We start from the raw sequence: 19,616 nt of genomic DNA on the forward strand, positions 1-19,616 counted from the left end.
GAGCTGAAATGTTATTGAGCTAGGCTAGACTTCCATTGTCTGACCACTAATGTCTGCCAAATACTGTAAGTTATCATGTCTGGCCATCAGAAAGAAAATTAAGTGTCTGGTGCCAATGACTAATTCCAGTAATTAACTGACCAACAACAGAATATATATAGTCTGCATTTTTTATGTAAATGCTGTCTTTCTCTTTATCTTACAACATTGTTTAAATTATTTAAAATTTTATTTTAGGATCACTACAAATTTATTTTGAAGTCAACATTATACGTGAACGAAAGACAGTAGGTTATTCTAGAAAGAATCAGAACAAAATCATTCTTTTTATTCTTAATACCATATATGCTTCTTTCTTTTACTTTTACTCTATCTTTGGATTACCATATCTCACCAGGCCTGGGATGAAAAAAATCATCAAATAAAGCGCTCATTGTGAACATTGGCAGAGACAGATAGACACACACATGTTTTGAAATTGGAGAAAAGAATTGTATATTTTTGATTCTCAGGCATTCATACAAAACAGTTTGCTGGATCAAATAACTCCAAACACTCAACTGCTGCTTATGGAAGAGGCCTGATTTGATATACAGTAATCTCTCCTCCATCGCGGGGGTTGCGTTCCAGAGCCACCCGCAAAATAAGAAAATCCGCGAAGTAGAAACCATATGTTTATATGGTTATTTTTATATTGTCATGCTTGGGTCACAGATTTGCGCAGAAACACAGGAGGTTGTAGAGAGACATGAACTTTATTCAAACACTGCAAACAAACATTTGTCTCTTTTTCAAAAGTTTAAACTGTGCTCCATGACAAGACAGAGATGACAGTTCCGTCTCACAATTAAAAGAATGCAAACATATCTTCCTCTTCAAAGGAGTGCTTGTCAGGAGCAGTGGCTGTCACAGAGATAGAGAGAAAAGCAAACAGATCAATAGGGCTGTTTTTCTTTTAAGTATGTGAAGCACGCGGCACAAAGCTGTTGAAGGCGGCAGCTCACACCCCCTCCGTCAGGAGCAGACAAAGAGAGAGAGAGAGAGAGTTTGTTTTTCAATCAAAAATCAATACGTGCCCTTCGAGCTTTTAAGTATGCGAAGCTCCGTGCAGCATGTCGTTTCAGGAAGCAGCTGCACAAAAGATCACAACGTGAAGATAATCTTTCAGCATTTTTAGACGAGCGTCCGTATCGTCTAGGTGTGCGAACAGCCCCCCTGCTCAATCCCCCTACGTCAGGATCAGAGAAAGTCAGCGCAAAAGAAAGAGAAAAGTAAGCTGGGTAGCTTCTCAGCCATCTGCCAATAGCGTCCTTGTATGAAATCAACTGGGCAAACCAACTGAGGAAGCATGTACCAGAAATTAAAAGACCCATTGTCCGCAGAAACCCACGAACAGCGAAAAATCCGCGATATATATTTAAATATGCTTACATATAAAATCCGCGATGGAGTGAAGCCGCGAAAGGCGAAGCGCGATATAGCGAGGGATTACTGTACTGCACTTGGAACATGCACCATACCTCCTGAGAGACAACCTAGCTCACCATCAGTCTGCTGGTCACACCACTTTGCTAATTGAGTTGTTGAGTAAAAAATGATAAGAAGAGACTGAGGCCAAGTACAAACAGGAATGCCAAAGATCTTAGAACACAAGGCAGTAAAGCAACTGAACCTATTTCTTAAAGAGGGACTTTGAGACCATGTTGGAGATGATTCTGTACTCTGAAAACCAAAATGTACTTTTGCAATCTTATGGCCAAGTATAATGATCATTGTAAGTGTAGTACAATCATTTTGAGAACACCATTATGAAGCGTAAAATTGGCACTATTATGCAATGGTGATTTATCTGTATTAGGACCTACAAAAACACTTGTGTATGCAAGAGACTTGCAGCTTGGAAAATTATTATTTTTTTAGTATGACAGTGACTCAAAACATACTGTATACTCCTGGTTCTACTGGAATGACTTAAAAATGAAAAAGTAATTTTTTGGAGCAGCCAGTTCTTTTTAACATTGACAATTGTTGTAAACATTCCATAAAATCTATCAAGGAATGGGTCATCTTAAAAATATTCTGTGATTTTGAAATGGGAATTCATATACCTGATCTCAACCCAACAAAACTATTGTGGCAAGACTTGTAGCAGTTTGTTTATGCAAGACAGCCAAAAGACACGGAGCAGGTAAGGGACTGACTATTATCTATATAGAATGTTTATTTGCTTCCACAGCTGTAAAAAAGGACGTGGCACCTCTTCTTGAGCTAAAACGATTCTCCGACTTACTTTTGCACATGAGTTTCCTTTTCAACAGTTCAATAAAGCAGAAGTGAAACATACAGACCTATGGTCCTAAAATAAAATGCCACATAAGGCAAGACATAAACAACAATAAAGTCTCCACCCATTGTTTACAAATACAAGAGCATGCACTTGATTAAGAATTCTGAACACATATGTACAGTGTCATGGGGGGATTATAAATAGACTAGACATTAAGCCCGTTACAATAACGGGCGCTAGAACAGTAGTGCATTCTCTTTGAGAATTTTTTTTACGCTCATTTTCCTGTTCCTCTATAGATCTATTTGCTCTTCTGAGTCTTTCTCTTTTAGCGTTTTTCTGACGCTCATTATCTTTTTTGGGTGGCATGTTGTTAGTAAATAGTCACAGTAATATAGGCTTGTACGTTCGTAATATTTTCTGTTACAGTAATACTGGCTTATATGTGGCTGTAATATGCGTCACTGTATTGTGTGCCTTTAATTTTCTCTCGCAGTAATACTGGTTTATTTCTGTAAAATGCCTGTAATTTTCTCTGACAGTAATACTGGCTTTGATGTTTGTAATATGCGTCTAATTTTCTGTCACAACAGTGGGCAATCAGCAGATTCTCCCCAGCAACTGATGTAATGTGTGGCGTGCAGTTGATAATCGTGCTTGCGGCGTCTCTCCAGCAAGTACTGTGCAGTTTCCCAGCAAGTATTTTAATCTGTGCTGGTGTGCAGCTGATTATTGTATGTGTGGCGTCTCCCCAGCAACGGATTTTATGTGCACGAAAATAAATCTACTTTTAAAAGTCATCCTATTGTAATATCATGAAAATTTGTATATTTAGGAAAACCCCTTCAACGACTGACACTTTACACTTTACCAGGCCAGGCTTCTTAATCGCAAATCTGACATCCTTAGAGTGAACACTTGCACAACCACAAACACTAATCCCACCTCTTTGGGGAAGCTGGTCTCCGCGTCTCAGTACCCGGTTGGATTTTTCGTGCCTTTTGTTTTAAGTCTTACCTCATTTCCAGAAATCGGATTGGATCGGCCGCACGATATTTTATAGGTCTCGCCCTCTCTGTCTTGTGTGACACGTCAGGCGGCCTTTGAAGCATCGCACCGTGCCCCGCGCATGCGCACTTCACCAGAAGACACACACACACTGACACTGGACGCACACAGGGGTTTTATTAAAGAGGATGGGCTTGTGGGGACTGTGCTTTAATTATAATAAACTTTTCTGCCCATCAGTAAAGTGCCAACCAGGTTGTCGCTGCCTAACATTTTTGAATTGCAAGAACATATCAGGTCATAAGCTTTCAAATAAGACCTAGATGAACAATCTATATAATTGCATGATAGATGAAAAGAAATCAGAATTATATATATATTTATATATATATATATATATATATATATATTATAAAAAAAAAATCTTTGGGAGGGAGACTATGGAGACGAGATGTGATCTTCTCAGAAGACAATTTGAAGTCCCACAAGAGACACTTTAACTTTCTCCCAATTCTTAAAACAATGACAAGCGACAAGCAGAACACACAGCTCGCCAGGAGCAGAAAGCCAGCAGATGATCTGACCACTTCTCCTTAGCATGTGTTCAGCCACCCTAAGCCCCTCCCACCCCCTCTCTTCACAACGTGAACGGCAGAGACACAAAGTGGCAAAAGGACAGGCTTTGAAATGATCGGGCAGCGAGACTAGCAGAACAGGCAGCTTGCCAGCAGCAGAAAGATAGCAGATGATCTGACGGCATCTCCTTAGTTTGCGTTCAGCCGCACCCCCTTCACAACACGAGCAGCGTTATACATCCTGCGAGAAAGAGATGTAACCACGCCTGGGGCTGGAAATAAAGGACAAGTATTGTTTTTACAAAAGTTTTAAGTAAAAGTGCAAATAATGCATATGTAACAATTCCCATGAAAATAGCAATCTCTTTAAATTGTATATCTGGTAAACCAAACTGGGGGTGGGCGAGTGAAGCGAGCAGGGGGCAGAGCCCCCTAGTGTGTATATATATATATATATATATATATATATTTTCACATACGTGTGAATAGGAGGCAGCTGAAGGGCTTAGAGATGAATGGTAATACTTCTGCCCAGGGGGTGGCGGGGTGCACTGACGCTCTTCCTAAGTTCCCTGCAGGACTTTCCCTGGAAATCCCACCAGGATCCACTGCCTCAACTCGGGACACCCCACTTCCGGCTTCCGGCCCGAGGATGACATCACTTCTGGTCCCGGCCCCAAGGACGACATCACTTCCCCCAGACTTCCTATAAAGCCTCACACCTCTTCTCTGGAATTCAGTTCTGTTTTGGACACTGTCTTGTAAACGTGACTCAAACTACAAAGCATTTACTTTTGCAGCCAGGATACTGAATTATACGGGTGGCTGCCCCAAACCTTGCCATGTCTCTTGTCCCTTCTAATTACAATATATATATATATATATATATATATATATATATATAGCGAAATGACACACTGGCTTTTCAACCTCCTTCTAAAATAGTCAAATAGTAAATGATTGCAAATCTGCTTACAAGTAATTGGCAGTTGACAACTAGACACATAAGTATGTGGCAACTATAAAAATATCTATATTAGTTTATATCTAGAACAATACACAGGATGCAAAATGTAAAAAAATATTAAATCTTTATGTACTAAAATAGTCAAAGTGAGGCCACTTAAAGGTAAAGTTAAAAAAAATTGAAAGCTAAAAAACTCTGCTGCCACTCTAGGCCTACCCAGACAATCCTGAACATCTGTCAATCATATGGGTTGACTAGCCCATTTCTCCATCACAAAGTCTCACACAAGCACTTAGTTAACCTCCTGTTCTGTCTGCCCGCCTGTCTGTCTGTCTGTCTGTCTGACTGACACTCTCTCTTTCTCACTTTCCATTCAGACTTAAGCCATTCTAATTAGAACAATAAAGAAATAATGGAAACAATTCCATCATTGTTATAATGCCAGGATGAAATAAATTCCTATAGCTCTGAAGCCAAGCATTTGCACAATAAACAAGGCTCACTACCAACTATTTTTGCTTTGAAATAATTGGCCAAAACAATTATTCTTAATCATTTTTAAATAAATGCATCTTTGCTGATGTTTCTGGGATTTTTATTCAACAACTATTATAAGTTTGATCACTATACTTCTAGGTTGACTAACTTTAAAACTATTTAGAGTAGGTAAAGAAGGTATACAATAGAGAATAACAATTGAATTTGTGTGTATAATCTGGTCACTGAGAACAGCTAAAGTTATAGTAAACTAAGCATGATGTTGAAAGGGGGTTCGGCAGGAACTGCAATTACAAAAATATTACCATATTGCAGGACAGGTGGCATGTATACTGGCAATACTATCATTGTCAGTGACAAAAAGCCATCGTTGATAGAGAACTGTATGCTTTGATGCTGTGTAAGGAACCCTGGAACAAAAGACTCCTAGTGCACCAGTGTAAGTCGAGGGTGGTGGGAGGCCTGAAGTGGGTTCAAGAGTGAGGGGCACTTGAGGCCACTGAGGGTAGGTCTGTCAGGACAGACCCCAGGACTTCCCTACCCTTTTGCTGCCACTGAAGCCACTGGCTTCACCTAGAAGCAGTACCTTACAGGGATTTGAAAGGCCTTTAAAACCATATGTCAGTTGTACTTGGAGTCAGGAGATCTACTGATTAACATACTATAACTGAAGAAGGTGGTCAGGCCAGAGACAAAAAGGAAAAAAGGAGGAGTGAGCAGGAAAAAATAAATAATAATGATATAGCAATGGAAGCAAGTGGGCTGCTCACCCACACTACCTAGTAGACAGGGTGGAACCTTTGATTGATTATGCCCAGAAGGCTGTAAAGATTATTAACCCTAATATTTTTGTATTGTGATGGTCTAAACCCTGTTCAGTGCATTGAGGAAAGTTGCTTTATTAATAGGAGTGATGAACAAGGGAAAAGCAGATAAAGAAAAACTGTAGAGAAGCATATGATACAGAGAACTAGACAAGGAAAAGAAAGAATAGCCAGATCTCATAGTAGGACTAGTGATGGTACAGGTGCACTTAGGAATCCATCTAGTTTGGGCAGAAGCACAAAGATCTCAACCTAGAAGGAAACAATGCCCTAAGAAGGGGCTAGTCATGTGTAATTTTAATTTATGTACTGCAGAAAATTACAACAGTAAAGAAATATGATACCTCCATGAATTTTAATTAAATATTTTTTCACATAAGGAATTGAATCTGGTGCTACAAGTGGTGCTGATGGAGGTGGCAGTTCTGAAAGTGCATCTTATTGAGTGACTTCCTAGCTTAAACCCACTGGCACAGTTATACATATTTTTTATTAATAAAGTTAAATAAGATTTAGTTTAATGTCGACAGAAATGTACCATTATGTAAATTAATATGGAGATATCAAAAGCATTTTAGACTATTTGCTTCTGAAATTAACAAAATCGTCCTTAGTACCAAAATATTTAGGTTGCCAAGATAAATGTTTTGCTAACATAAAGTATTTCTGTTCAAGTATATTGCAACATGCATTATGTACAAAGTGTGCACAAGAAATTTGTTCAGTGTGTGGAGGACATACATGTGAGGTATCAAGGCTATATTTATGTCTTCAAATATTTAAGGTTTTTTACTATATTTTGTGGCTTGTTGCACCAACCCTTCTATGATACACTATGTGGGAATGAGAAAAATGCTCAACAAGTAGAGTTAAAAGCAATACTGAATATGATTATATACTGTACTTTGGATCTTGGAATTGATATGTTGTACATTGTAGGTACCAGGAACGAAGGACAGGCATCTTGGCTGGGATAAAGGAAGGTTTCATATCCGGCCATGAGGCCATAATGGAATGACTGAATGCGCAGGCTTACCAGGACCAGGTCATTCCTCCATATGCCAGGTGGCAGTGTTCCTCAGGGCTAAACCTGATTAGGACACCTGCAGGGAAATGCAGCCCTGCTGGGGTCTTTGGGGACCGCCAGGGAAGGACTATCCTAGTTTCTGCATGACCCGGAAGTGCTACCAACAGCTTTGACATGAGACTGGAAAATGTACACAGGTTGATTTTAAAAGAAAGTTGGGATGCAGCAGGCAACATTCTCTTGAAGATGGAAAGAGAACATCTTGCAGAAAAGGTGTGAGATGTGGATAAAAACTTTTAATTTGAACTGGGTGTGTTTGGGCATTATTGTGTCTGTGGTTTGGGGCTCAGTGGCACCCCCCACGGGTTACAACATGTTATAAGCATGTAATATCTTTTACATTTAACATGTAGTTTAGCAATAAAGAGAATTAGACACAACTGGATAAATCTTGAACATTACTTAGATGACTACTACACCTATTTCATTTTGTAACTAAAAACACATTCAAACTATTCCTTTACAGCCACCCTTTGCTGCAAACTACTGTAAAATTAAACTAAGAAAAAAAGATGAGTAACTGATCATGAACAAAAGTTCACTTAAAAATGGCCCTTTACAAACATAATTTCAAGAAAGGTCTGGTGTCATGATTTTACTGTCAGTGTTAGTGAGGTTTGATTGATTGCTTGTAACTGTGCTCACAAATGTTGGAAGATAGCTGATAAGAGATTCCACTATTACCTAAAAAGGTGGCTAAGTTTTATAGTTCCGAAATACAGTTATTATAAATTCAATTGACAGTGTAGTCAAAAGTGTCAGAATATTGCTTTAGATTGTCCTTTGTGATGTAAACACTAAATGTAAAATAAAAACGTGATTACACATAATGAATAATTTAAGCATAAGTTCTAGGCTCCCACAATTTGTGGAACTGAGTATTTCCTGACAAATTTCAGCTTCACTAGCATTAGGAGATAGGAACACTCTACTTGTTATTATGGGAAAATGATATAAGAATATATTTAAAAGACCCCTGCCCCATATTCAATAAACACAAAAATTAGGTGTGATTGAAAAGTGTTGAGTCTGCACCTAAAAATGGTATTCTACAGTACCAAGGATTGAAAGTAGCCAAGGATTAGTTCCTGCATACTAAAATATTTTAATTGTATGTTTCTAGAATTTGTGGATTATTGTGATTATAGTACAGTACTCCCTCGCTACTTCGCGGTTCACTTTTCGCGGATTCACGACTTCGCGGGTTTTTAAATACAAGTGATTGCCCACCTATCGCGGAAGTTATGTTCCAGACCCATCAGCAACAGGAGAAAATCCACGATATAGAAAGACCATATAAATAAACATTTTTATAGTTTAAGCCTTAAAATACCCATCCCACATGCTTTAAACACATGTAAACTTATAAAACACACTTTGTTAACACATATGATATGTGGATGTCGGGCTAAGGATATGAGTAACATCTCACTATTATAAAACATTTTAACTTCACGCAAGACAAGACAGTGAGACAGGAAAATAGGTGATGTACACCTAAAAGCCTGATTGTACAGGCTTTTAAATTATTGACACGCAGAGCGACAAGCAGCACAAAGCCTGCACAAAGTCCACTTCTCCTTAGCGTTCATTCAGCTCCCCATCCCCTTGACAATGCGAACTGCGCCTCCGGGGAGGGGGGTTTGAGCGAACGTGCGTTCAGCCCTCACACACCCCCCTCCTCCTCCTTCCAAACGCACAGAGCGACAAGCAGGCATTTTGGCAGAAGCAGCACAAAGTCCATTTCTGCTCTGCTGAGAGTTCAGCTGCCCCCCTTCACAAAGCGAGTGCAGACACATTGACGTCTGATCGCTGCGTGCAGTGTGCAGTGTTGGTCTGCGGTGTTTAAGAATGCAGAAAGTGTTTAAGAGCATAGGAAGTGTTTATACGAGTGTGGGAAAGGTTAACAAGAGAGTGAGAAAGGTTTATAAGAGTGTGGGAAGGGTTTATAAAGCCTTAAAATATGTATAAATAATAAAATAAATATAGGTCGCTACTTCGCGGATTTTCACCTATTGCGGGGGGGGCTCTGGAACGTAACCCCCACGATAGGTGAGGGATTATCGTACATCTTTCTCTTTATAGGAAAAGTTAAAATGGATGTCAAAAACTGGAAAACCATTTATCATTGCATCACTGAATTTCTAATGCTAGAAAATAATATGACTTTTGAGATTCACTCTGACTTAGTCAATGTGTACCAAGACCAGTCCCCTTTATATACCTCAGTCAAGAGATGGGATGTAATATTCTGTCATAGCAGGAAATTGGTTGATGGTGACACAAGGTCTGACTGTCAATTGCCTTCAATGACTTTGCGGTGAATCATAATGGGGAATTGTAGAGTGATGGTGCAAGAATTAGCAGCTACAGTATAATAGGGAAACATTATTTGTCTACTGAATCCATTTCTATGTAAAAACTTAAACATTGTGCATGTTGGGTGTTCAGAATATTAACTCCTTAAATTGGAATCATACCATCCAATATTCAGATTAGACCGTGAGCTAATGAATTCAGTCTATGAGAAATTTAGAGTTTCATAGCTGAGGGTGAAACTGTGTCCCAAACACCAATCAAAACACCAGCATCAAGGTGATTCTCCAATACTAAAGAAATTCAATGCAAGCAAAATCGTGTGCAAAACTTTAAGATGTTAAGGGATGTAATCTATATTTATTACATGATTAAAAAGGCCCATGTAGCTGGTCACTTTCACACTGATTTGTTTTGGTGTTTTTGGATCTCACTTAGAGAAAGGCAGTGAGGAATGTTGTCATTTACCTTCTGTCTGGTTGATAACAATGCTCTGGTCTCATTGCACTAGTCTCAAAAGGCCACCTATGAAACTGGGGATTTCATAAGGTGCCAAACCCACCCTACTCTCCAGACTGGACCCTACTGTATGTGACTACCTCCTGTTCTTCGGTTTGAAGGCGTACCTCAAATGGATGTGCTATGACAAGAATGAAGATATCAACTAGACAACAGTGAAAGTACAAGTAACTCACATACAACAGCTTATTGAATGTTACAATTACAATAGCTTTCACAGAGAAAGGACAAAAAAAGCATCATTGGCTTTGCTGTGGTCTCTCCTAACTGGTCAGGCAACTTTCATATAACATAATATTAATAGACCACTTTCACTGCTTTTAACTATCCTGTGTTTGGCCACATCTATTTTGTTTTGAATCAAGTAATGCCAAAATCTTATCTTCCATACCTAGTAAACCTTCAATGTAAGTATTGGGACATGGTTAATGATTCGTCCACGGAAAAGAGGCAAGGAATAAAACTAACAACTATGTGAGTAAGGCAGCAGTGAAATCCCTCCGAAAACATGAAGTAGAGAGTCATATGTAATGCATAGTGCGGATTCTGGTTTAGTTTCTCTTTTTTCCTGCAGTACAAGCATCCAGATGGGAAGCATTAGGCTCAATCTTTTCCAGAGAAAGGACAGACAGCTGAACGAATTACTAGTTTTTATACCTGTCTATATGGGTTTATTGCTTTGGGTGCAGTGATGGAACTAGTGTGCCAACAAACCGACCCTGAGGGTAAAGGCCAAAATAGGTCAGATGTGTAGGCTAAGGTTGACATGCAGTGGAAGAATTTAGAACAACTGACCCTCACTACATGTTTAAATACCTTCAGGTGATGGTGGTTGGGTGGCAAAAAGATTTTTCACACCTGGAGACTGAATGTTTACTTTTCACTCAAATAAGAAAATATTTATAGTATGAAATAAAAATGGCCAATTATGGATTTCCAGATTCCTTCACTATTCTATGTTATAGTAATTTCCTGTTTAATTTACAGAAATCGCCCAAACATCCATTTCAAAATCATCACTCTTTTATTAACATAAGGTGTGTGTTTGTAAAAGGCTTGGCTTGCTATAGTAGCAGCTGCGGTGATGCAGGACCACCTGGCAAAATCCATGTTTAAGTGGGCAGGATTTCCCTGTGGAAAGCCTCATCTCTTAGCAACTAAAGGCCTTGATCGCAATAAACTATACACAAAAATTACATGCCAAGTATGCTACTCTTTTGATGGGAAAAGAAACAGTTCAAAAGGTCACACAAAATCAAATTCTTGTAATGGTATCAATCAATTTATGTGCACTTTTATATAACTTTCACATAGCAGGTAGTAGAGAAAGGCTTTTTAGAAAGAAAGAAAGATGTAGTAAAAAACCTAAGAATCATTAGGTGTACCGATAAAAAAAGTAAGCAGGTCAAAGTTTAAGTTTAAGTATCTTTAACGATACATTCAGACTGGCCATCACAGACTGATCAAAAGAGCATGTACCTCACCCAGACAGCAGTGGTTGTCCTCAGATGTTAATGTTAGTCAACAGGACCTGTTTCTGACAGTGACAACAGTCCACCATTATCTCACCAGTTGTAGGGTAAGCCATGAGCATTTTCAGGTCTACAAAGGACATGTGTGATTCCACAAGATAGGTAGTCAGATGTGTGGTATATTGTGATGAACAACACGCATGTGCAGTGGCGTAGCTGGGGGGGTGGGCAAGGGGGGACATCTATCCACAGGTGCAGCATCCAGGGGCGCCGAATTGATGTTCCCCATTGCATTTTGGCAAACAGGAGGGGGCATGAAATCTTCAGTTGTCCCCAGGCGCTGAAAACCCTAGCTACACCTCTGCGCATGTGTGAGCGTCCCAGTCAGGATGGGTTACGATTCCTTACCCAGTAGGGTGGAAGGATGGGGCAAACAGCCTGACAAGGCTGAGGGTTCCCCCAACACGATAGATGGCACCTTGACAGACGTGACTAAAATTTGGTGATATTACAGAAAAAAGAGAGCTAGCAAGCAGAACATCGCCACTGTACAAGCTGAGGATGGATGTGATCGCACAGCAAAATGGGGCCAGTGATGAGTAAGGGAGAGCAGCTGCCCTTCACAGGAAAAAGAAATGAGGTGTCGAGCTGCATGAAAAATGGGGTATGAAATTGATAAAGAGAAGTCAGGCAAAACTAAAAGAAGATGTGGTTCGCAAGTAGACTCCTTGGGTACACACGTTACTCCTTGGTCTACCTCTTCTAACTCTGCACAATGCCGTACAAAATACATAAAAATTCAAGCCAGAATGGATTGTCAGCACTCTTATATACATAGACATCAAAGAACTGGAGGCGGGTTTGGGGAATTTGGCACGAGTTGGGGGTCATCTCTAAGGTGTCCCCTTAGACGTCAGATTTCAATATGCTTTGTACCAGCCTACTTCTATCCCAGCGTACAATACAAGCAAAGGTAATTAATAGAATAGAATTCAAAAGAGTAAAACAGAGTATTGCTCTAAAGAAATACTGAAGACAGGTAATGCCATATTGTAGAAAATGCTTTGGTTTTCACACTGTCCCCAAACCTTAGGATCTTTGCTATGTGGAATCATATATACCAAACTGCAGAAATATATAAAGGTTAAACTGGAAAGGATTGTCAGCCATAGTGAGCTAACGAGGCAGTTGAGGTTTCAGTCACTAAGGTACACCCTTACCTATAATGCTGCTTCACTCAAAAGTACACTATGCACAGACTATCTATTAAACCCGTGTGTTCACTTTTCTGCTTACTACTAGGGGGCTTCGCCCCCTGCTCGCTTCGCTCGCCAACCCCCGTGTTGGTTAATCTGATATACAATTTACATTTTTTTTTTCTTTGGAATTGTTTCAATTTCATTATTTGCACTTTTACTTTAAAGCTTCATTAAAAACAATCTTGTTTGGAGACACATTGTGACAATGCCCGTAAGTGAATATTGTTTCTGTTTCTCTAATAAATAATCTGACTTTTTCTAATGTTTGTCCCAGTGATTTATCGATTGTCATAGCAAATGCTAATCTCACGGTAAACTGTAAACATTTTAATACGAATGGCATATCACGATCTCCTCTGGTGTGTAATGTTATTTGCGGAATATATACATAACCTTTCTTTTTTGCCTGTTAGCATTTGCATTGCTTCTCTGTGATCATCAATATACACCTGACCGAATTTTGTATTCTTTGAGATTTAACTTGTTGTTGCTTTAACTGTTCCGGGACCACAGATTCTCATAGCGTATGGTCCATTATTGTGTAAATCCACGTTTTGTGCATTGAATGATGCAAATGCGAAAAGACTTTGTTGTTTACTCTTTGCCTTTTATTTCTGACCCTGATTTGTCCTGCTATTTTTTTCAATTACACCTGGCTCTGATGATTAATCACCTTTTGTTTGCGGTAATGCGATCTTTTCTATCTTTTCTTTGATACTGTAGCGAATGACATGATAAAGTGTCACAAAAGTTTTACTTGAACAATCGCCGACTTCCTAACCCCAAACACAACTTTCTAGCACCCTCTCCAACGCCCCCCCTTACCGCATCAAACAATACCCCGCTATCAGTCTTCCGTGCTGTACTCCGCCCTCCCTCCATCGGACCTAACAGTCACTTAAAACCAAGCCGCCCTCAACTTGGCTGGGACACTACAATACTTTTGGATTTTACTGCTTTCATATTCTGTACCTTTCTCTGCATGTGTATCGCACCATCGTTTATTGGAGCCTTTCGAATTCCACTGCTTTCATAATCTCTTATCTGCCTTTTTCTCTCTCCAACGCCTTTTGGTCTCTACTCTCTGTATTGTCCTTATACGCTTTATATGTGCTGAGAGCACATGATTTGTGTGTACTACATGACTGAGTGTTTTTTGATGGGTGAGCTCTTATATGATACTCGCCTGCCCCCAGCGTTGGGTATCCTGAAATACATTAGTCGAGCTCGTTCGTTTTGGAGCTGAGCCCGCTTTCCCCGTGGCATTTCAGACGTGCGTTGTAGGCGCCTGCGTTCATTGAGTTTATCCAGCCGGGCTCGTGTTTGTATATCTGTCAGTCGAGCTGGTTCGTTTTGAACCCGTGCCTGCTTTGCTTCCGCAGTTTCAGACGCGCGTTGTAGGTGCCTGCGTTCATTGATCTTATCCAGGTGGGCTCGTGTTTGTATCGTTGAGCTGTATTGTGTTTGAATTTGTTGTAAAGCGTTTGTACAATCCCAAGCAGCACATTATTCCTAACTTCACTCCGCAGTAGTGCTACTCACAATATGGCGGTGACGCCTGCGCCTTCACTCCGCAGTAGTGCCACTCACAATATGGCGGTGACGCATGCGCCTTCTGTACTATGTCGGGTTTCACTATGCTGTGTAGGCGCCTTTGCCTTTCGTACTTTCCCGCGCCTTCCGACGCGCGATATAGGCACCTGCACCTTCCGTACTATGTCGGGTTTGCCTCTGCCGTGTGGTGTGGACGTTTAGGGTTCCGTATTCTCTGGGCTTGTTGCTTTATTTCTTATTTCTGTTAGTTGAGCTCTTTTGTTGTTGGCGGTGTATAGCGCGTTGTAGGCGCCTGTGCTTTCCATACCATCGCGGGTTTGATTATGCTGTGTGTTGTGGACTTTTGTGGACTCTGTAGTCTGTCCCGTTTTACTCTGGGGCGGGGGGCTGTATCGTTACCGCTTTCCGTACTATCTCGGGTTTGATTTGTGACACTTTGTGGACTCCATAGTCTGTCCCGTTTCACACTGGGGCGGGGCACTGACTCCTCTTGTTTGTGTGGCTGTGTCCTTCGTAGTCTCTCCCGTTTCACTCTGGGGCGGGGGGCTGATTCCTCGTTTTTGTGTGGCGCCTGCGCACTATGTCTCCTGCATCCATGGGCATGTACCTGCGTCCATATCCGGTTTACCATTCTCGTTTAGTAATATGGATACTCAAGGATTGTCAACCATAGTGTTTGCACTAGACAGCTGGGGCTTCAGCCACTAAGTACACCCTTGCTCATACAGTGCTCTTTAAGCCAAGACTACACTATGCACAGACCCTATTAAGGATGTCTATTCTCACCACTACTGACTTGGAATTAATAATAAGTTTGTCCCATGTGGCACATTTCTTATTTACAGAGGCAGCTATTATGTCATTTCCATATGGAAACTAAGACCATCTCTCTAGGTTACACTCTGGTTGATATCTTCTGTCTATTACATATTCCCATTCTATGACTGCTAAGGCATGCCTTCTTGTTATCTTTATTCTAAATTAAATTTAAAACATGAATGATAGAACCGATTGTCAAATAAAAAAAATCAATTGTTTATTATATCTTAAAACTGGAAACATACTGAGTTCAGACATAATTTACTGCGCATGGCCACCACGTTCCAGGCAACTCATCATGTCAGCAGTTCCAAAATGGCAGTGTCCATGTAGATAACCACACAAAATAGCAGTCATTAAGAAAAAAAATGGATACATGCAATTACAATGTACATCAACATAATAAAGTATTATTTAAAGGAAGCAAAAATGAATACAAGCAAAAACAAAAGGCAGAAAACACTAAATAATTAACAAGGTGTTTCTGGCATCATACTACCTACTGTAGATCCTGTATTACTAATACAAGTAATTAATTTAGTCAAGTAATAGACTGCACTACTGTTGGTGCTACCATATAGCTGATCATGAATTTGGGGCTAGTGGAACATTAAATATGAAAGCCAATATTTATTCTTCTATTACTCGATTTAGCATTCAGTGTCTTTTCATGCTTTTGTTTTGAGATGGTAGCTAGTATCTTAAGAATCAACATCCTTTTCCATAATGAAAAATATCAACCTGATGAAAAATTCCTGTGATCAGTGAAAAAACTAAAACATTTAAAGTTGATCTGCTCCTACTTCTTTATATGTTTGGGCTTGACCTTTAGGTAAGATGTTGAGGAGTGCAACTTCCAATAACAAAATATTTTTGCCAAAATAAAGTGAAAGGCACATCTATTTACACTGTAAGTGGCATCAATTTTTAGAGCACCTTTGTTTCTCAAATCTATGATCTACTGTTCAGTACAAATAAGTTGCTGTTATTTAATGCATGAAACCTCTTCTCACTCTCTGCATTGCTATAGTTTGACCATTTAGTGAGGTATCCAGGTTCAAATTGCTTCCAATTCAATATACTGTAAATGTGTTCTGAAACATTAAAGGGAAACAATCACATTTTTCAGTCTTTTAATAATAAAGGAACTTAAAATTAACTGCATCATTTCACTACATGATTTTGTCAAAGTCCACACATGAAAATGTAATTTTTGCTATTAGGTGACAAAAAAACCATGACTGTTCCCATTTAAGAAGTACAAGTACTAAAGCAGTTTGGGCCCTTTTAGTTCGGATTTACTTTTGAAAAAAAAAATTGTGATTTGCAAATGTTCAGTCTAATTTCAATTAAAACATGAATGAACTTCAAAGTTTACAAAGTTTCAAGTATGCAGAGCTACTGTATGCAAGAAAATCCCTGTGCTGTCCCCCTGTACCGTTCATGAGAGTGTGTGACTTTCGCCCTCAACAACATACTGTAGTTTTTTTCTGGCTAGTCATAAATATCACCTGAGGAGCACATTTATTGGAATCACTGTTTAGTGGCTACTGTACAAAACACCATCTGTAAGATTATAGTTCAACAAAAAAACAAAAGAACATCATTAATATTTTTTTTATAATTTGAAATACCATTGTACTATATTAAAGAAGATTTAGATATATACGTTTATTAAGTTCCTCATACAGATTGCCAGCCAATTTGTCCTTACTAAATATTAAAGTATATTCACATATAAAATAATTCTAACATGGGTCATACTAAGATACTGCAAATGTAAATTATTTTTGTCACGGTATGGTGGTGACAATAAAATTGTTAACAAGCATTTGTTTGCTTGTCTGCTTCATTATCAATTGGTGGCTAAGGTAAAGATTTGTTCCATATTTTATGATTTACAAATAACATTGCTATATTTTAAATAGGCAGTTACAGTAAACACAAGTACATTGAAAAGTTCATAACTATTTTATTAATTGACAAAATAACAATAATATCATCAAATTACACAGAATAACATTATATTTCCTTCAACAATGTAAAGACTTATAAATGGATACATTGTTCACGCTATAAAGAAATATATATGCCTTCCCTGGAAAAGTTAAATAATTTTTTCCAGGGAAATAAACTTCTTAAAACATAAAGCTGACACGGTATTTCCCATGGTTTGAGACTGAAAATAAGGTGTGAGATATGGCCGGCCATTCATCCCGGCCAATACCCCCATGCCGCCAGATGGAGCCCTCCTTGCAGCATGGAGGTGCCCCGAATGCCAGCAGGGAATCATGGACAGTGGAGTTATAATGCACAGCCCTGCTGGATACCATGGGGGCCGCCAGGAGTCGCTACAGGGAGGCCCAGGGATTTATATTTTCCGTATAGCCCGGAAGTATTTCCAAGTCACGGGAACGGAAGAAATGATATACTTCCGGGCTGAAGAAAAAGAGAAGTTTTTACCTGACCCGGAAGTGCTAGATAATCACATGGACTGAGGGCTCAGAAGCACTTCTGGGTCGAGGACTATAAAGGACTGTGGGAGATCCCAGGCAGATGAGCTGAGTTGGGAGGCAGGGTGGCAACGCGTCTGGGAGAGTGGAGGATTGTTTATTATTGATTATTGAATATTGTTTATTGGAGTAGTGTGAAGTAGTGGTGCTTTGTGCACTTATTTATAATAATAAATATTATTGTTGGACTTTTATCTGGTGTCTGACGTCTGGTCTGAGGGTTCAAGGGAGCGAGAGCAACCTGTCACAAAGGAATTATTAATTGTGAGTGCTTTTCCTTAAATGTCATTATAGGCTTGTCAAAGATCTCCAGATCTGTATTACATTCTTATTTATGATAAAATAAAATATTTGTTAATCTTAGTTATAATTTGTTTAACTTTTAAAATGTGTTCCTGAACAAACAGGCTACAGAGAATGCAGCTATGCAACCAGCAAATGGCAATGGAAATACAGCAGGATGTAGTGGTAAGCAATTGCTTTTGCAGGAAAGATACACATATAACGCTACAAGCTAGGGCTATTTTAACTGTGAGAAACAGTCATGCAAAAGTAATAATGACGGGACATTCCACTTCTTAATACAACAGAAAAAAAAGTTCTGTAAAGTAACTTAGCTTGTCTCTACTCAATATAAAATATTGAGCGATCCAATGACAGAAGCCAACAATGTCAACACATATAAGTTGACCAAAGGCAGTAAAAACATGGGTGAACTAGCAAAACTCCTGTGATAGTTTGCAAATAAAATGAATCATGACTGACATGATAAGTCAAAAATTATTATCTATTGCCACATTGCAACAGGTATAGGTAATCAACAAAACATGAATTGATCGTTATATTGGCACAAATAATCCTATTGTCTTTAATGCAACCATTCTGAAACACATTTACTCCGATTGAGGGATGTGTTGAGTCAAAGTCTATTGCTGCATCACTGGTTTCAAATCAAGAACAAGCCCCTGACAGGGCACCACTAAATACGCATGCTCACTTTCTTACTGATATGTGGCCATTTTTGAATTTCTGTTTACCTACTACTCATATCTTTGGATTGTGGTAGTAAAACCAGAGTGGAGAAGAAGAACTCAAGCTGACACAAGGACAATGATCAGACCCCACAAAAGGCAGTAAATGGGATTTGAAACTGGTTGCCTACAAGTATAAGGCAGTAGAATTTGTCTAACGATTGTACAAAAGTTAAAGAAAATACTACCTTAAAGTTCTTAAATCCCATAATTTGATGCCTTCTGTTACAGCAGTTGTAAGAAAGAGGTTATAAGCCTCAGACTGTTGAGTGCTGAATGATGAGCCCTGAAAGAAATAAAATGAATATAATGTTACAAAGAGAAGCTGCTGTCATAGTGTGCACCCAACCCAGGATAATGTCAAGAGTAAATGTATTAAACAGGTAAATAAAAGAGAGGAAGAGATAAACACAGGGAGAAATGAATTGTGTAAATAACAGAGAACATCCAAACTTGCAATCTCTCTGAACCTAACTAGACAGGCTTTTGACTCCTGCCCATCAGGTAAGGCGGTTCATCCAATTATCCACTAAAGTAGAATCAATTCCTAAGAAAAGGCAGAATCAATAAGTCTGAAGAATGATCACTGTTTTGTGCTGCTTTGGTCTGAGGCAATCACATCTCTTGAATGTTACATGTAATGGTATAACAGTCTATTTTGGCCCCCTGAGGTAATCAAACTTATTATTAAACCGGGAAGTTCAGATAGTGTAGAAATAAGGGATATTTATTCATGACAGCAAAAGTTGAAGAAAAGGTATAACAGAATGAGACAGTATCATGAGTAAACAAGACAAAATAACAAACACTATCCATTTTTGGGCCTTCCTAAACAACAGTATAAACCCTCTGGAGTTCCGATAGGATGACAGTCCAGTACAAATAAA

The 19,616-nt window shown here is 39.2% G+C and overlaps 1 protein-coding gene across 2 annotated transcripts in view; it reads right to left on the reverse strand.

The window, feature by feature from the left end:
* wdr27 (WD repeat domain 27) overlaps window positions 1-19,616 on the reverse strand; it is a 284,536-nt gene that overhangs the window by 112,423 nt on the left and 152,497 nt on the right. For both annotated transcript variants that reach the window (XM_051919351.1, XM_051919350.1), the window contains exon 22: window positions 18,918-19,015. In XM_051919351.1, coding sequence (XP_051775311.1) covers window positions 18,918-19,015 — 98 coding nt within the window. The remainder of the gene's footprint in view (window positions 1-18,917; window positions 19,016-19,616) is intronic.

Source organism: Erpetoichthys calabaricus, chromosome 15 (genome assembly GCF_900747795.2).
Source record: "Erpetoichthys calabaricus chromosome 15, fErpCal1.3, whole genome shotgun sequence".
Taxonomy (NCBI): Eukaryota; Metazoa; Chordata; class Cladistia; order Polypteriformes; family Polypteridae; genus Erpetoichthys; species Erpetoichthys calabaricus.